The sequence below is a fragment of the Monodelphis domestica genome, chromosome 1 (genome assembly GCF_027887165.1).
Source record: "Monodelphis domestica isolate mMonDom1 chromosome 1, mMonDom1.pri, whole genome shotgun sequence".
Taxonomy (NCBI): domain Eukaryota; kingdom Metazoa; phylum Chordata; class Mammalia; order Didelphimorphia; family Didelphidae; genus Monodelphis; species Monodelphis domestica.
Window position 1 is genome coordinate 193,708,067 of NC_077227.1, and position 18,657 is coordinate 193,726,723.

Genomic DNA, 18,657 nt, shown 5'->3' on the forward strand with positions numbered 1-18,657 from the left:
CATCATCCTTGAGTTATCACCTTAAACAGACCCTGAAAGATATATAAATATATGTAACAAAGAGTAGAGGATCAAGAACAGCCTTCTGATCCTGTAGGACTTGCTCAGAGACCTAGAATTACAGTGGTTAATTTTGTAACAAGTTTTTTTTTAATGGTTGGTGGATTGAGTAAGGGATAAAGATGACAGAACAGTAGGAAAGAATAGTAGATCTAGCCTTTTCAGACAATTCAACACAGCCTTCTAGACTATATGCTTGTTGTAATTTAAGAACAGATGAAAAATTAGAGGAATAATAATCAACTTATATTTTTTTCTTAAACAACAGAAGGAGAGACTACGCCAGAAGGAAGCCAGTGTGACCACCAACTGAAAGGAGACATGTGAAAATGATGGCAGGGGGACCTGAAGTCTTGTGTGATGCTTTATGTTGTGACCAGTGCCCTGGAGAGCACTTGGTAGAAAACTTGGTTACCAAACATTTGTTTTGCTCTGCTTTTCCTGAGACTATCCAAGGAAAGCTCTCCAGGTCTTTTCAAAGGAAGCCCCTCAAGAAGCCAGAGGAACAATGGCAAGATGTTTACAGGAACATTAGTAAGCTCAATGCTTGAAGGATGCACTGTGTCTATTCAAGGCTGTAAAGCAGCTCAAGTCTAGAGTTTACCAAGTACAGTTTGATGAACATGTTTCAAAAGAGGAAGAAGGAGCTGTTATCAACACATCTGCCCAATGAGATTTTTAAGCTTTGGTCTTCAACCCTGCTGCTTTGATGGTTGGCCCTCCTTTAATCATGTTGGAAAGAATATGCATCCTTCTTCTTTGAAGGGTTGAAATTTTCTATACATAAATATACCCTGTATTTTATTATTTTGCTACAACTATTTTTAGAAACCTAATATTCTGTAAATATCCCAGGTTAAAAGGTTGTTTTGCACATCAGTGGAAAGGGGAAGAAGTAGCCATAAACTCAGTTCTCTTAGGAGAATAACTAATGACCCCAGGTAGTTGGCCTTAACACTAAGTTAATTTTCTTATTTTACATTGATGGCAATTTGGTGTTCTTCCCTCTGGGCTTAGGTATGCAGGAATCCTGCATACTCAACTCCCAAAAGACAAAAAATAACCATAACAGCATGAGGATCAAATTCCTTACTTGTTTGGGAGAGAACAAATGGCAAGTACATTTTACATTTAAGACTGACATTTGATTTTCTATGCCGCAGAACATTCTGACATCAGTGGTGCAGTCCCTATGCAAGATTTTGCTGCCAGAACAGTTCAGTTAGGGAGCCCTTGAAGATGCCTGGGCTCCTTCTTGTTTCTGAATCAAGAGAGATCAGAAATCAGTTATGAAAAATTTCTCACTAACAAGTAATGTTTGTGATAAAGATCCTCAGTATAAAAATAAATGAGCACAGAGGAAAAACCTTCACATCCAAAAGAAAAAATGTGGATTGCTTTGGCATTCAGCCTTACGTAGGCTACTCTTCAAAAGGTAGATCTCTTATATGAGGCTGAGAAACTAAGAGTAGCTACAGGGACATGAGCCATGATGATATAATTGTAAGTCCAGGGAAAAAACCCATCTTGGACCCTTCCCCTGAACTGACTCCCCTTAGTACCCTTGATTGCCCTTTGGTTCTCAGGTAGAAAGCTTAGGGCAGGGAATAATTAAGAAGGGGTTTGAGGTGATGTTCCTAAGAAGGCAGTAAAACTTCCTCTGCTGCTGAGTACCATGAGGACTATGTAGAAGCAAGAAATATCCCCCGAGTGCCTTTTCCATCCCTACTGCCTCTCATATCCTTCTCCCTTCTTCTAAGGCTCCCAGATCCTTTCTACTTGTCAGATCCCTGGGTCTATCTCAATTGAGTGGTCCCCACCAACCTGCCAGTCCCTTCAGGAACTGTTACAAATCAAAGCATCTAATAAAAATTACCACCTCATTCTTAACACAGTTTCTATCTCTAAAGAGTTTAAAAATGCAGCCATGAAGGTCAACTCAGGGCATAAGAACCATATTAACACAGGTGCTAATTGTTTTCTTTAGCTGCCAAAAATGAAGATGATTAATTTTTGTACCCCAAAGTGAAGTGCTATGACAATCAAGGTAGAAAATCTATGCAGATCTACCAAGAATTCATTTGACTTCTCAGCTAAAGAACCTTTTATCACTGGTTTATGTTTCCTATTCTGTCTCACTCAGAAGTCCTGAGATCTCTGGAAATTTATCAGCTAGCGAATTTGAAGGGAGTCACCCACTTAAAAAAAAGGCATCCAGTATTGCAGGGAGTTCTTCCTAGCATTTACATGTGAAAGAAAAATGTCCACTTTCCCCCAGAAAAGCAGTTTAGCACCAGGCAAACTAGATCAGTGTAAATGTTAGCCTTTTTAGGCTTAATGAGAGGATTGCAGAAAAGAAATCACTACACAGTTGTACTTAGTCTGACATTACTAGAGGGATACCTTAAACCAAGAAGTAGGATGTTGAAAAGAACAAGTCCTTGAAGGTAATTAGGACTAGCATATTTTCCAAAGAAGCACTTCCTTTCAAACATCTAACGACTGGAAGAGAACAAGTGAGAAGTTGAACTGAGTTAGGTAAATTCAGCCCACGTTACTGATAGTCCTACTTTCGTTTTGGTTGAAGCAAGAGAAATTGGTAGTAAAAAGCATTTAAAGAAAAGAGGCTTTTGCCTTCTTCCTGCTGCCATTGATAAAGCCTGATGACCTGATTGCCTCCAGCCAAATGTAGCACATCACATACCAATGTTGCACCATGTCTATTACCTTTCCCAAGTTTGGCAGTGTACTCACCATTGAAAAGATGCTGCAGGTTAAAAGGAGTCTCAATTATCCCTCCCAAGCAGCATACTTCTTGATCAATCTGAATCTCCAGTTCATAGCCAGTGCTCAAACATCCCACTGCTAATCAATGCAAAAGATCTAAAACAAGTCTGGCCACAGGGACCCCTCTAAATGAGCACACTGAAATATACCTTGAGTCTGGAGGAGGTACAGTAGGGTTCCTCAGATTTCTATAATATAGAGCTACTTCTGGTATTTGCCTGAAGCCCAGAAATCCACAGATAGGTCCAGGATCAAAGAAGTGGAAGTGGAAACTAATGGCCAGAGCCTCTGTGACTGCTGGATGTGTATCCCAAAATGGTCAGATTCCTGAGGTGGAAAAAAGGGAAAACTTTTCCAGAGCACTGGACATTTCCAAAGAGGAGGGGATTATTCCAACTGCTGATTTTTCTATCCACTCTTCAGTGGAAATGTCCACATACTTCAAGGGAAGGAGTTGCTAATAGAAGCATGTCTTCCTATTCCTCAAAAAAATATATAGCTCCATATGGAGTAGGCAGGAAACTGAGTTCATGGTATCCAACCTTCCCTCATCCCAATGGAAAAGGTAAATTGGCAGTGACTACCATTACCTAATCAATGGGTCAAATGTGGTCCTCCACTTAGGGACTCATAAGATAACAGCTTCTGCACATCCTTACCTAATCCCCTCCTCGCCAATTTCTTGGTGCCATAAATCCTAAGACTGCATGTTTACAGAAGTTCAGATTCTTACAAAAACCAATTGCAATAAGCACTGATTTCTGAGCATGTGATTGATGCTTAGACATGTTACTGCTTATCCAGGTACAATGGCAATAAAGCTACAGCAGACCACAGAATAATCTGCATCATATTAAGAAAATAGGCTCTGTTTTGAACACAAACCTTTAACTTAAGTTGAAAAGGAAAGAGGAAGAACAAAGTGTTGGTTTTATTAACAATGGAACTATGAGAGCTAGGTGGCATTTCATAGCCTAGCATTTCAATACCTTGTGATAAAGGATGGGGCAGAAGTGGTGTAGCAAATGACAGTCATCTCATGCAACAGGAAGGTGCCTTTTAAGTAAATGAGTCCTGTTTATAGGAAGTGCCTTTAGAGACCCATAGCAACTTGCTGGGGCACCCAAGGCAATGGGTAAAAATGTATGAAATCTGGGGAACAACAGATGGAAGCCCCTGGTGCTATTATATTTTGCTTTTTTTCCAACTGAAATAGATTATATCTTAGAGTTAGCAAAGAGAATGAGTACTTATGATTCTTCAATGAATATGGAGAATCATTATAGTCTCTGGGGATAGATGAGTTGATTTTTTTAGACCATTTCTAACTTTCCCCTCAGTGAGGTAATCACATTTACCCAAAAACCCACTCATAACCTACTGAGGAAATTGGGGAAAGTGTACTTATTAGGAGAAAAAATTAATACATGTGGATGACTTTAGAACTTTTATGGTATTGATAGAATGATTATTATGTTATTTTCCCAAGGACCAGATGTAGATGAAATAAGAGAACCACAAGTGTACTTGAATAATGATTTGCCTGTGATTTACAAATTTCACTATAGATTTTGCATCCTGTTCTTAGGCACTTTTCAATTTAATTTCCTTATTGATTCTCTAAAAGTTACCGTTACTTACTTTCTCCTACTCGTTTTCCCAATCTTAATGGTTTAAATATAAAGTATATGGCAGAAAGAAAAGATAACTCTGGTCATACAAAGTCCAGAATTCTATTTGCAATAAAGGAAGGAAGACACAGAGAATTTGGCTATTCTGTAGGGTTTGCAGCCACCATTAGTCCTTAATCACAAACACTGGGTCAAAAAAAATCCCAGTTGTGAGATACGTGAGAAATCATCTTGTATAAGTCATGAATTTAAGCAGTTGTGATTACCTGATGATTTGAAGCAGAGTAGTCCCCAACCCTTGTGTGAACCAGCCATATAAACTTAATGTAAATTATTTATAGTCCAGACTTTAAATGGTCAGAAGAGAGTGAAAGTGAAATGATTCCTTTTGGAAAGTGTGTACAAGGCAAGGCAATATATTATACAATGCAAAAAGCCTTGAACTAGGAATTACAAAACTTGAGTCTCTGAGTCTTTGCTCTGCCATTAATTAATTATGTAATAACTAATATGATGTTGGGCAGAACAACCTTCCTATATCTCACTTTCTTCATCATGAAGACAAAAGAATTGGACTACTTAGATGTCTTCTTTACTCCAAAATGCTTTAATCCCCAAAGAGGTAGAAAATGTCTTTTAAAATTGATACTATTCATCACTTCAAAGAAAAATCTCAAGATCAAGCCTTGAACTTTGTCCTAAATTTGTAAGACTTCAGATTTATCTAAAACCCAAACTAAGGGACAGTAAGGTCAAGTTTGAGTCCATGTTATTGGACTATTAGTTGTTGAAATTGAAATGTGGCATTGGTCAAAGAATAAGAAACGAATAAGATTTTTATCACTGTCATTAAGTTGTTTTTTAATGTATCACAAATGCAGGTTAATTTCATGATCTAGAGTGATGTCTCTCTCTATGTCCTCTTATTTGTCATGTTGATTTGTGATAGACCTTTTGTTTTAATTTTCAGACTTGACTCTACTTTTAATTGACTATCACCAATAATTAGTGGTTATTGAGCACTGAGCTTGGTGCTTGAGCTTTTGTCATACGAAAAAACTAAACAAAACATGGTCAATGAAGACACTAAGTAACATTTGAGATCAGACTAAAATTTCTTCCATGGATAGTGGTTCCAATTTTTTTCAAAATTAGCTTACATCCTAACTATGGCTACCTCAGGGATAGCTTCTAGAAGTATGGAATATCCAGAGGACTTGGACGATAGACACATAAAGTGCAATGACCATACTTCAAATACTTTTGACTTCAAAAAAGTCAATTGTCTTTTAGAAACCTTGCCTTGGTAGTAGAATGGAATGAGGCAAAGAAACAAAGCTAAACAATTTGATTTCATTCTCTTCACTTCTTTGTCATAATAAGGAACTTGCCCCTACCCTACCCTTCTGCAAAGATCCCCTGGGGTTGACATGCATGCGAAATAAGTCCCATATGGTCAAACTGATCTGGAGCTGAGCACACGTGGCCAGTTTGAATCTTTTCAAAATACAAAATAACCAAAGTTGTTGTTGGATAGATTTCCACTTTCAAGCCACATGGAGAAATAATTCCATCTGCTTAGAAGCCTCCCTCGGCATTGGCCAAGAACTGCACGTGAGGAAAAAGCACCTTCAGAAATGGGAGCCAATAAATGATCATCCCTATATATCTATGGAACATGGTATTTACTACTTCACTGGCAATTGATTCCAGGCACAGTCACTCTGAGCAACAGGGAGGCAAGTTCTTTATGTTATTGGGTAGTGGAACAAAAAATATTTCTATACAGCCTATCAGCCATTGACACCTTATTCAAGGCACTGAATTCCTATTTCACAATATTTATTTCCTTCCCAAAGAACAGTCAAAATATCACATTGTCCCAAAGTAATGCCTTCCTGGAAAGTTACTAAATTTAAGATGCTCTTGTATGTCAGACTTGAAGTCAATTCGATATGCTTACTTTTATTTGTTTTTTCTTAAGATTCCTAATCAACACTAATATGAACTTGTCAAAGGACATGTGGAGCATTAAAGTTCTTAAGAAAATGAAGCATTGCCAAGGCAAGTGAGATCAAGCCAACCAGAGATGTTTCATGCTTAGTCAAACCAGGTAGAATGTTTTCTTATTTCCAGCATTTATGCAGGACCGGTAACAAATGGAGAAGATGGTGAAAAATCTCAAACTTCTCACTGTAGGTCATCACTTTTTTCCTAAGACCTTAACCCTTTTGTTATCTCCCTCTTCCTCTCAGGCTGTGTCTCTTTGTCCTTCCTTTAACAGACTCCTCTGAACCTATAGCAAATAATACTTGTTGGACTGACTCTGACGACCTACCTCAAAGATTTTTTTTTCTTCTCCTTCTTATTCCCTAGAATATATTCTCAGAGAATTTACTCTGGAGTTAGTGTTTTATGGTCCACTTTGGTCCTAACTATAAACTAGTTTGGGATTGAATTGCACATTTTATCTTAGAAACATTTGTTAATAAGTATTTTCTGCACTCAGTGTGCTGGAGAAGATAGCGGGACTGATTTCAATTCTTAGACAAAGTGGTAGATGAATCTGCCCATTTATCTTGCCACACCACCTTCTCATAAAATTTCCTATTTCCTATCTTCTCCAAAATGCTAAGAATGCTTGTGTCTATCCTTTGATCTTAGCTTGATCAAAATATTTCCGTAGGCTACTTTTTTATGCATTGTGTGAAACTTGATACAAGTGTGCTAGCAAAATGTCAGTGAATCTACAGTTTCTGGCTAGTTTGCCCCCAAGGAATTTGGCAGACTTTAGAATTAGACTAACATATTCCTCTGCATGTGGGCCATCACCTATGCTGAGAAATGACTCCCACAATCCCACCTGTGTAAAAATGTGGAGCACTGGCAGTGTCTAAATATAGACTTCTTCAAGATTAGAGCCTGTGTTGCCAATGCATTATTGTATACTTACAAGGAATCATGAAAACATTTTCAGGAATGCATGAATAGTGGTTTGTCAACAGCCCTGGCAAAATTCAACATATTTTCTTCTGTTCTCACTGAGATTTTCCTTTTATTAACATCTCATGGACTATAAGCATTTTCATCTCTCCATAGCTACCTGCTTTGGTTTTCCAGGCTCAACTTCCCAAACTAAAAGTTGCTTCCCACAAATAATCGGGCAAAGGGGAATCTCTCTGAATGGATCTTCACATATAAGCTTCCGGAAAGACATTGGTCAAATGTGCAGATGTCTTCTCCACTATTTGGTCTTCATTCTGTTACAATCTTTAGAATGAAGAAGAGTTATGTTTTCTAGATACCTTCCTCTTTCCATTGAGAGACTAAAAGCTCTATCAAAATCTTTATATGTAAGATTTATTTGGGAAAAGCATGGATAGTTCCATTTTTAGCCTTCATTTCTGACATCTGTAGAATTGTCATCTTGCTTGTTTTTTGTTTTCAGTACATGACCACCTCCAGATTACAATGTGCCTAACCCAGAAGTTTCCATTTCTCCTTCTTGTAACATGGATAGGTTTTCTTCTTGAATTATCTTTTCTGGTCCAGTAGGACATACCTCCTGGTACAAAATGAACAGACAGATATCCTTTCAAGATCCCACCTTCCCCTTGGATACTATAATTCTCTGTCATCAATTTCCCACAGACTGAGCAATATGATTCTCTTATGAATCCTTGTTTCAAAATCACAACAAGTATTCAGTAAAAGACATGTTCTTTTAAGCCATCATTCTAAAATATTCTTATATTAAAGGGAAGAGCTATTTTAAGTTAGAATTCTTTTTCCAGGAATGTTCTAAAGAAAAAATGACAATTGATGCTCAATTTCTCCTCTTTAAATTGGGTTTCATTATGAATACCAAGTCAGCAGAGGGGACCAGGGTGTCTCCAAATTTCGACTCAGAGGGGTCCATGCCTTAGCCCAGAAAATAAGCTCTGACTTACATGTCCAGAACCTCAGTAAAAATAGGCATCAATTCCTTAATAGAAATCAGGAGGTGGTTCTGAAAAAAAAAAGTAATAAATCTGGCCTCTCATGGCCAGCTCTTTCTGTATGCCAATTTCATAGGATCCTGTTTCTACAGAATTAAATATTTTTGTTCTAGCCAGATGCTAGTGTTCTACACACCATGAACTGGGAGATAGGAGATAGTGGAAAAAAAGGTGAGCAGAGATAAAAGATGGAAAATCATGGAAAATTGGGTAAAGCCAAAACTGATTTTTTAGACCAATAAACTTTGAGTGGCCCGATGTTTTTTGTACATTCTCTACAATGAGAAAGATATGGTCTCCGATCAATGAGATCTCTGCAGTGAGATGTAATGAATGAGCTTCTCTGTGAGAGTTCAGCAAGCCTTTGAACCAAAGGGTGCCCTGAATACTCTTTTGTCCTTTATGCTGGCCAGTTTCTAGAAAGGGGATGAAATGGTAGATTCAAAAGTAAAGCAAGCCTATGTTTGGTTTGATGAGTCAGTTAAAGGTACATGATGACTGGCCCAGTTCCAGTTTTTCTTATCACATATCTATCTGATATCACACTGAATTTCTAATATTCCTTTGGTCATTGGTAATTTACTTTATTTTGTTTATTCCCTTTTGATGCTTCTCCCATGATCACCCTTCACTTGGTACTTCAAAGCTATTATTTCTTCACTTTTACAATCTCTCTCTGCCATAAATAACTACCCCCTTCAGTTTCTGCTTCATTCCCCTCACACCTTACAATTTAGTTCCTATTTCTTTTCCTCCTTAGCAACATCTTTCATTCAAAAGATACCCACATGGTAATTATTGATCTAGCCAATTCCACATTGTTTGTACCTCTTGATGGGATTATTATTGCCTCAACACTTCCAGAGACCTCCTGAGATTAAGTATGCATTCATACACACACAAAATCAGGAAAATGATGCAAAAGAGTTTATTGATCCAACTTTTTGAAAAAAAAATTTGATCTGACTATAAAAATAAAGCAAAATAGAGATTTTCTTTGTTTTAGTGAGGGATGAATACAATCTATAATACTCAAGTCCTACCTGGCTTTTCATTTGACTTAGACATGAATTTTAGTAGAAGTTATGACACAGTTTGGGTAAGAGGAGGAATAGTTATTTGAAAAAAATCAAACTTACATGATCTTAAATAGTTAAAAACTTAATAAGCTAATTGGATTCAGGTACATTTCCTTTAAAATGTTTAATGTATATGTATTTCTAATCTATATTTGCATATTTAATTTTGTAAAAGGTGAGAAATGCTTATGAGTTGGATTTGTAAACATCCTTTGCAACCAAATGAAGTATTTATTTTTAAAAGAAAGGGTAAAGGAACCATTGTTGGTTTGTATATAATGAAATATATAGATATATATTTTCCTCCTTGACACTGCTGTTCACCATATTAAGTGTATTTTTGTATGTAAAATATGTTGGCTAGATATTATAGATTATCCACTCAAAGAATTCTATCTCCAATGTAGTTTTTATTTATCTTGTATTATTCCTACTCTTAATATTTTAGCCTTTCAATTTGTTTTAAGAGATAGAACCTATATATTTTTTGAATTTGCAGAGAACTACATTTATGGCCTAGAGATGTAAAATTCCCAAGGTTATTTTAATAAATGTTGTTTTCATGTGTCCCTGGTGTGTAGTACAAATTTGTTCTCTATTTTCATTTCAAGAAGTAGCTTACAAATATGGTCAACTTATAGCTTACCAAGAATGCCTATCTTTTTTTTTTCAGTCTTATGCCCATTTACTGCCTAAATGAATTTGATAAAATTCATCGTTTCTGTCTTTATTTCCACCTTACATGTTCTTATTAGAAATCTATATCTTTGCTTTCTATATTCTGTCTAACTCAGTACCCACAAACAGTTTGCCTGTAACTACATTCAAGACTAAGCACTGATCTATAAATAAGTCCCACCATTCATTTTTCTAAGTTTTACTATCCTATAGGCAACATCTATTCTGAACAATAAACTGGTGGGCCCAGGATAATCGACAGGAGTTGGAAACGCAAAAGTTTATGCATGTAAGAATGAGAGGAAATGTGTATCTTGTGACATAAAACAAAAAGGAGAAAGTTATGTTTAAACTCCATAATAAAAGTATGCATTGGGTTCTTTTATGAGCAGCAGGTTATAAACAACACCATATTTAAATTCAACAAATAATGTAGTTGCCAGATCCAAGATGAACAGCAAACCACTGTATTTAAAGATAGCCAATAAACTGACACCTAATCACCACTGGAGAAGAACTTCTAGACTCTCTTTAGGAAATCTTAATCATAAAATCATGGCGTTGAAAGCTATCTTACAAGTCAATTCGTTCAACCCCTTTATTTTACAAGTGAGAAAATTCAGTATTAGAGAAGTTACATAATTTGCCCAAGATTACATGAGTTAGTGGCCAAGAAGAGACTAAAATCCAAGTCTCCTTGTTCTTGTTCCCCTGAACTATTTTTGCCTCTCAACAAATTAAGACATTCTCCTTTTTTCTCCAGATACACAATTGTGGTAACATAAGCAGAGTGAAAATCAGCTTATAGTTTTGGACTCAAAACACTAGAACCTTAGAACGATACCAGATAATATCAATTCCAACAACCTAATGAATGGTTGGTGGCCCCTAAGAACCAAGGAAGATATTGGGGAAAGTAGAATGTTGAGCATCTTTTGACAGAAAGAAAATCTCTAAGGAGAAATTTCTAACAAATTGTGGAAATGTTTCCTCTATAATTCAGCCAAATTATAGCTTTTTCCTGGGTTACCTAAATAATAGTCAAGAGGGTTGAATCTTATACATTTTCTTATGTTTCTCTTCCATCCTCTGAATGCAGAATGCAGAAAACTTCCATTAGACCAGGAAGGCAGAGGAAAAAGTTTATGATGTGGGTCATAATTTCCCAATATGAAAATATATTTCTGCCCACTCCCAATGAACTTATGCAACTCATCTGAGATCCAAAAACTCTTAAGGTTGGAAGAGACTCAGGCCCATCTAGTTAGTCTATATGTCCCTGAACAATAACTGCCATGACAACAATATTCAACAAGAAATCATCTAGCCTTTGCTCAAAGAACTCCAGTAAGGCAAAAAATCAGTCTCTCCAAAAGCAACCCATTCCACTTTGGAATAACTCCAAGTTTTATCAAATCTAACTGGGCATTTTTGCAACTTCCAGATGTTGTAGCTAATTAATTAACTTTCTCAACCTAGAAATTTCTGCTTCTAACAAGATCAATGAAATTAAGAAATTCCTTCTAACACACCCACAGCTCTTATTTCTTCCTTTGGGGACCAAAAAGAACAAGTCTAATCTCTCTCCCAAATGTTCATCCTTTAAGAAGTTGAAGAAAGACATCATGTTCTCATGTTGTCTATTCTTCAGGCTCCAAAACTGATTCACATGTAGCAGAACCTTAAGGCCTTTTACCATTTTAGTCATCGTCCTCTAAAAAGAAATTCCACCAGGTATCATTGCCTTTCCCAAAACACAGCACCCAGAAGTGAACATATTATTCCACATAAATAGAGACTCCATACGATCACCCTAGTGCAAATATTACTAATATGGAAATAGGTCTTGACCAATGATACATGTAAAACCCAGTGGAATTGATCATTGGCTACAGGAAGGGGGTGGGAGAAGGGGAGGGAAAGAACATGAATCATGTAACCCTGGAAAAATATTCTAAATTAATTAATTAAATAAAAATTTTCAAATAAAAAATAATGATATTCCAGATAATTGTTTGATTCAAAACAGACAATAGTAGAGATACCGTCTCTCTAGTCCTGGACACAATCCCTTTCAATGCAACCAAAGATCAGGTTTGTCTTTTTGACTTCCTTATAGCATTGCCATGCTGAGGTCATGGGTCACTAAAGGCTCAAGGTCTTTTCCAAACAAACTCTTACTTTTAACACTCCTCTCCTATCTTGTGCTTAGAAAGCTGATTTTTAAGTTGAAGTGTTAGACTTTGCATTTATCTCGATTAAATTTTATTTTTTCTGAATAGGCCAATAGTTGTCTGTCATGATCTTTTGGAGATCCTGACAGCATCATCTAGTTATATTTACTGTCTTTAATTTGTGTCATCTGCCCAGTAGAAAAGATTTCCATTTATGACTTTATCCAAGTCACTTATAAAAAAATGTTGAACATTGAAAAGCAAAGGAAAGATTACTGAGACATTCTACTACTAGAGGCCTCCCTTCAAGTTGGCATCAATTTCTTAAACATAACTTTTAGAATTCAATCCTATTTTGGTCCATTTCCTACAACTGAATTTTACACTCTCTCTTCAAGATGCTTCCTCTGGTGTCAAGAACATTATCCACATCCAGAGAGAGAACTGTGGAAACAGAAATGCATGAGAAAAATATGTGATCAATCACGTAGTGCAACAGGGATGTGATTGGGGTTTTGATGTTAAAAGATCATACTACTGCAGATATGAATATCACTGAAATAGGTTTTGAACAATGAAACATGTTTAACCCAGTGGGGGGATCATGAATCATGTAACCCTGGAAAAATATTCTAAATTTAAAAAAGGGAAAAAAATTGAACACAACTCACTCAAGCAGTTTTATATTCTTGAACACTTATCTCCTGACCTCCATACTACTAATAACTAAACACTATTTATAGCTAAATTAATACCAAACAAGATCTTCCTCTATCCCAATCCACCTTTTCCCCACCCCTACCTAACATTAAGAAAGAAATCAGTAAATTCTTGAGTTTACAAATGCACATCCCCAAATTCCTCCTTTTTTTCTCACCTTTTGTCTTTGATCCTCAAATGAGTTTTTAGCAACTCCTTTCCTATGCAGGAAATTCTCTTATCTTTAAGGTCAGTGCTACCATAATGTTATAAATATTGAAGAAGAAAAGAAGGAAATGTGATAATAAGGTTCTAATCCTAGGAGATAAATGTAATTTTAATTTATTTTTCTTTTTTTTACACATAACAGCCAAGACTAACAGTCTGAAACATGGTCATGGATGACAGGTAAATGAAAGGATTGATTTATGTGTACTTTACTGACTTCTTATCCTATTTACAGACATGGACCCAGAGCAAGAAAAGATGCATAGAAAAATATACAAACTTCTACTACCATAGTGACCCTGTAAAGCTTATAGTGTGAGTGATGAGACTTTATGTATGTATTCCTTTTACTTGTTGTGTACAATGTTGTCCTCTTAAAAACCAGCCCAAATGAGCATGTCTATTATACAATTTTCTGTCCAGAGCTCCATCCAGAAACATAAATAGGAATTATTTCACCTAAGTCAAAAGCAATTGGGGATACAGTGGCACAGAGGACCCTATGACCATGGATGGAGTCACAGAAGAAGGGAAAAAGTATGCTTCTGGGGATCATAAGGGAGAGAGACCCCGAGAGAAGGTTGCCAGGTGAGAGGAGCTATAGGGCAGTAGCAGCCTGAAAAGAGTGAACTGTGAGCTAAGGTAGTAGAGGAAAGTGCCCTCAGCTACATCAGCACCTTGGGACAAAGCCTCATTCACTCTGGAGTCATTCTTGACCATTACCTCCCAAAGAGGATTGCATGACCATAACTTCTGAGAAAGTTAAAGAACTGGATGCAAGATCCAAAAACAAGGAATATGACCTAAATGTCCCATGAGGTTTTACAGAATAGCTAACAGGTTTTTATTTCCTTGTGGGTCTTCTAGGTTGGAGGAGTCTTCATGAGATGCGAGCTGGAATTGGATTTAAATACCAGGGGAATATATGGGAAATGCTGAGTATGAGCAAACAGGCTCAATTAATGCCTCATTCCTTTCTCTCCTATGTTTGCTTTGTCATCTGGAAATAACCATGGGATGAATCAGTCATGAAATATTTCTTAGATGGGAGAACAATGTCCTTACCACAGAAGAGGATATTTCAACAACTGAGCTGGATCCTGCAATGCTCAGAATGTCCCAAGGATGCTTAGCAAGATCATGATAGTAATCACTGGTTGGTTTTTGGCCCAACTGGAGTACATTCAGCATCCTTTTAAAAAATAAACTAAGGAGGGAACAGCTAGGTGACTCAGTGGATTGACAGCCAAGACTGGAGAAGGGAGGCCCTGGGTTCAAATGTTTATATACTCCAGGTTAAAGGCTTCTACCTATATATGTTATATATACATATATAATGACATAATCACATACATTAGATACAAGCGTTGCTCATAGTAAAACCATGATAATATAACTGTATTTATGCTACCATAGTAGTTTATTTACAGATTTATCACTGTACCAATTAAACTCATCAAAAGAGCTAAACAATAGTATGTGATTCAATTAACTCTTTTTTTGGGTAATGGACTCCTTGGGCAGTCTGATGAATCCTAGACACCCCTTCAAAGAATAATGTTTTTAAATAAATAAAAGATATAAAATTATAAAGGAAATCATATTGAAATATAGTCAGGGAAATAAAATTTCCAAGTTTATAATTGCCCTAAAATGTATCCATGAATCTCTTGAGTGTCCATAGACACTCCCGAGTTAATAATTCCTAACAACAAAACAAATGATGAAGAATCTTGAGAGAAGTAACAGGAAAAAAATTAAAATGAAAAGAAATACCACTTTTAGAACCCATTTTATATTGTAATGCAGTAATTATCAAAACTATTGGGTTTTTAGTTTAAAATAAAGTGGATCAATGGAAAAGACTTCATAAAGAAGAATTAGAAACAATCTAACTCAATTACCGACTGCTCAACAAATCTGGGAACATAAATTACTTTCACAAGTCCCCCTCAAATAGGGAAGAAGTTGCTATTTGACAAAAATTGCTGAAAAAACAGATCAGTTTAGAAGAAACTGAGAATTTGGGTCAGCCCAGCAGCTTATACCATATGTCAAAATAATCTTTAAATTGATATAAGACAAAGAAACTATTGAGGTGTGGCCAGTCAGTAGAATAAACTGCCAAAGGAGTGGCACTTTTTCTTTACCTTCCATTTTGTTTCCTCCCCTCTCTCCGCCATGCAGAGGTGAAAGAGAAACATGACTGGTCACATTACATGGATGAGTTGAGAGTCATCTCCAATTCTTCAAGTAAGATGAAGACCACCTGGCTTTATCATCTGCATTGCCACTGAGTCTTAGGATCTTCCAGATCTTACCATCTACTCTGCATCTTTGTCCTCTAGACCCTGAGGACAGTATTATCTAATCATCTAATGTTCCCAACAAACCCCTGGACCTTGCCATTCACATTGCCACTGCTCCTTACAACTTCTGGGCCTTAATCCCTGCCCTCTATTTTTATATATGATCTCCTCCAGTTAGAAAATGAGCCATTTAATAACACTTTTTCTATTTGTATCACCAGTGCTTAGAATAGTGCTTGGTACATAATTAGAATTTAATAAATGCTTTTTTTCATTAATTCATGGGAAAAATAGAAGAAAATTAGATCAAGCACTTTTCATAGCTTTAGCTAGGGAAGAGGTCTTAAACAAAAAAAGAGATAAAAATTATCCCAAAAGTTAATCATTTTGATGCATAAAATTGAAAAGTTTGTCCATGAACAAAATCAGTTCAACTAGGATAAAAAGGAAAGCTTCAATTGGAGGAAAAACATTTGTTTCAAACATCTCTAATGGAGGTCTGATATGTGAGATATGTAGAGAATGAACACAAACATATAAAAACAAGAGCTATTCTCCAATGGATAAGCAGTAAGAGGATATGAACAAATGAATCTCAAAAGAATTTCTAACCACTAGTAACCATATAAAACATTGCTCCAAATTATTATCAATAATCGAAATACACATCAAAACAACTCCAAGGTTCCTCCTCATATCAGCAAGTTGGCAAAGATGTCAAAAGATGATAGTGTTGAAAGATCTATGGATAAATAGAAACACTAAGACACCGTTGGTAGAACTGTGAATTTGGTCCAACCACTCTGAAAAGAAATTTAGATTTATGCTAAGAAAGTGACTAAAATGTTCATATTCTCCTTCTACCTAGCAATCTCACTGATAAGCACATAACAAAGATAAAAAAGAAGAGTCCCATATACAACGCTATATTCATAGCATCTCTTTTTTATTTTGCTTTTTTGTGGCAAAAAAAAAAAACAACCCAGTAGAAACAAGTAATGTCTTTGGTGCCCAAGGGCCTGAGTTCAAATCCTAACTCTACCACCTACGACATCTCTAATGTTGGGCAAATTAATTTACCTCTTGGGACTTCGTTTCTTTATTAAATGACAAGACTACACTAGATAATCTCCATAATCCCATTAGCTCTAAATTTATGATCCAAGAATTTCACATAAGCCAAGGGACCTGAGTTAAAGCCTAGACTCTGTGCATAGAAGCTCATTAAGAAGTGGGTAAACAAACTGTGGTATATTAATGAAATGGAATATTATTGTGCTACAAGAAGTGATAGATACAAAGAATTCAAGGAAGCAGGGGAAGACTTACATGAAATGATTCCCTGTAAAGTCAGCTAAATTATGAAAGCAATACCCATGATTACAATATAAGTGGACAGAATAATGAAAACAACAAAACTAGAAATCAATAATGTGTGACTGTTATAACCAAACTCAGCCCTAGAAAAGAACTGAGAAAACTCAGTTGCATTCCTTCTCCAAAGAGGGAGGTAATTATAAGTGTGGCATATCATATTTACTATCTGATTAACCCAGCTTGATTGGTTTTGCTTAACTACTCTTTTTCTTTCTTTTAAATTCTTCATTACAAGAGAGAGCTCACCATATAAAGGGAAGGAGGTGGATCTATTCAGAAATAAAGATGATGTAAAGAGAAAGGGTATCAATAATAATTATAATTTGAAAAAATAAAATTCCCCAAGCAATATGAGCTGCTCTCCAGTTATATCTTCCCCAGCTGTTTCCTCCTTTTTTCACCTGAGTACATTTATTGTCCTTAATTTTCACCTTAGATTTGCTTCATTCCTATAACCTATCAATTTCTTTTTGGACCTAGAATCCACCTTCCAGAATATTGGCTGCCTCTCTCTATGTTTTCACCTGAACATTCAATAATAATGCCATGAGTGTATTCAGCCAGGGCTGTTGGACAAGACAGGATAGGGCTTGGGACAGAGTCTTATGATGTGCTATTATGTTCATCTCTCCAAATTAATGAAAACTCTTTGTTAACATTTGACATTTGTTAACTCTAGCTGACTATATTATCCAATACATATTTCTCATTTTATCCATCAGGAAATTACCTAACCCATATTTTTATCATCTTATCCACAAGGACATCATGGGAAATTTTGTCAACTGATTTGCTAAAATCCAATTTGGGTACCCCACAGAGCTAGCAATCTAGTAAACCTGTCAAAAAAGGAATGAGTAACTCGTGCTTGCTCTTGGTAATCATGATTTCCCTTTTTAAGTGTACATAAACTATCCATTTTAGAATTTTGCCTTGGATTGACATCAAGCTCTAAAATTTGGCTCTAAATCTCCCTTTGTCTCCTTTCTGAAAATTTATGTCACATTTTCCCATCTCTTCAAGATTCCTCAAAAATTACCAATAGTGGTTTAATTGTTTTTTTCCCCCCAGCATCTTGGAGCACAAGTCATCTGGGATAGCAGATTTAACTCAGATAAAGTTGTTAGGTGTTCACATAGTATCTCCTTACCTATCTTTGGCTCCAATTCTCTCTTAGTTATATTTGTTTTACCCATTTCAATCTGAAGGTCATCTTCTTTAAAAAAAATAATAAATCAACAAGAATTTACTAAATGCTTACCACATGCCAGGCATTGTTCTAGGAGCAGGAGATAAAAAGACAAAAAATGAAACAATGCCTACTCCCAAGGGTAACATTCTACTGAGGAAAAGGACATATACTTGTATAAGTATATGCAACATAAACATATACATAAGAAATAAAATAAACATTTTAATAGAACATGAAGGAAAATAAGAATTAAGTTTTACTATCCCTTCATCATCTTTTAACATTATACCACTCATACAGACAATGGTTTTGTTCCTCTCTTTGCTGTAACATGGGTTTTTAAAAACCTATTTTTGTTCTCCTTTCTGGCATTTTTGTTGTCTCTTTCTATTACAGGTACTTCTTAACAATAGTTTTGCTCTTTCTGTATTAATTTCCAAGTATC

At 36.0% G+C, this 18,657-nt stretch overlaps 1 protein-coding gene across 3 annotated transcripts in view; it reads left to right on the plus strand.

Annotated features, from left to right (window-relative positions):
* The window catches only part of FMN1 (formin 1), a 588,141-nt gene extending 578,018 nt beyond the window's left edge, over nucleotides 1-10,123 (plus strand). For all 3 annotated transcript variants that reach the window (XM_056810223.1, XM_056810225.1, XM_056810224.1), the window contains one exon: nucleotides 329-10,123. In XM_056810223.1, coding sequence (XP_056666201.1) covers nucleotides 329-373 — 45 coding nt within the window. In that variant the 3' untranslated portion in view covers nucleotides 374-10,123. The remainder of the gene's footprint in view (nucleotides 1-328) is intronic.
* The last annotated feature ends 8,534 nt before the right edge of the window (nucleotides 10,124-18,657 follow it).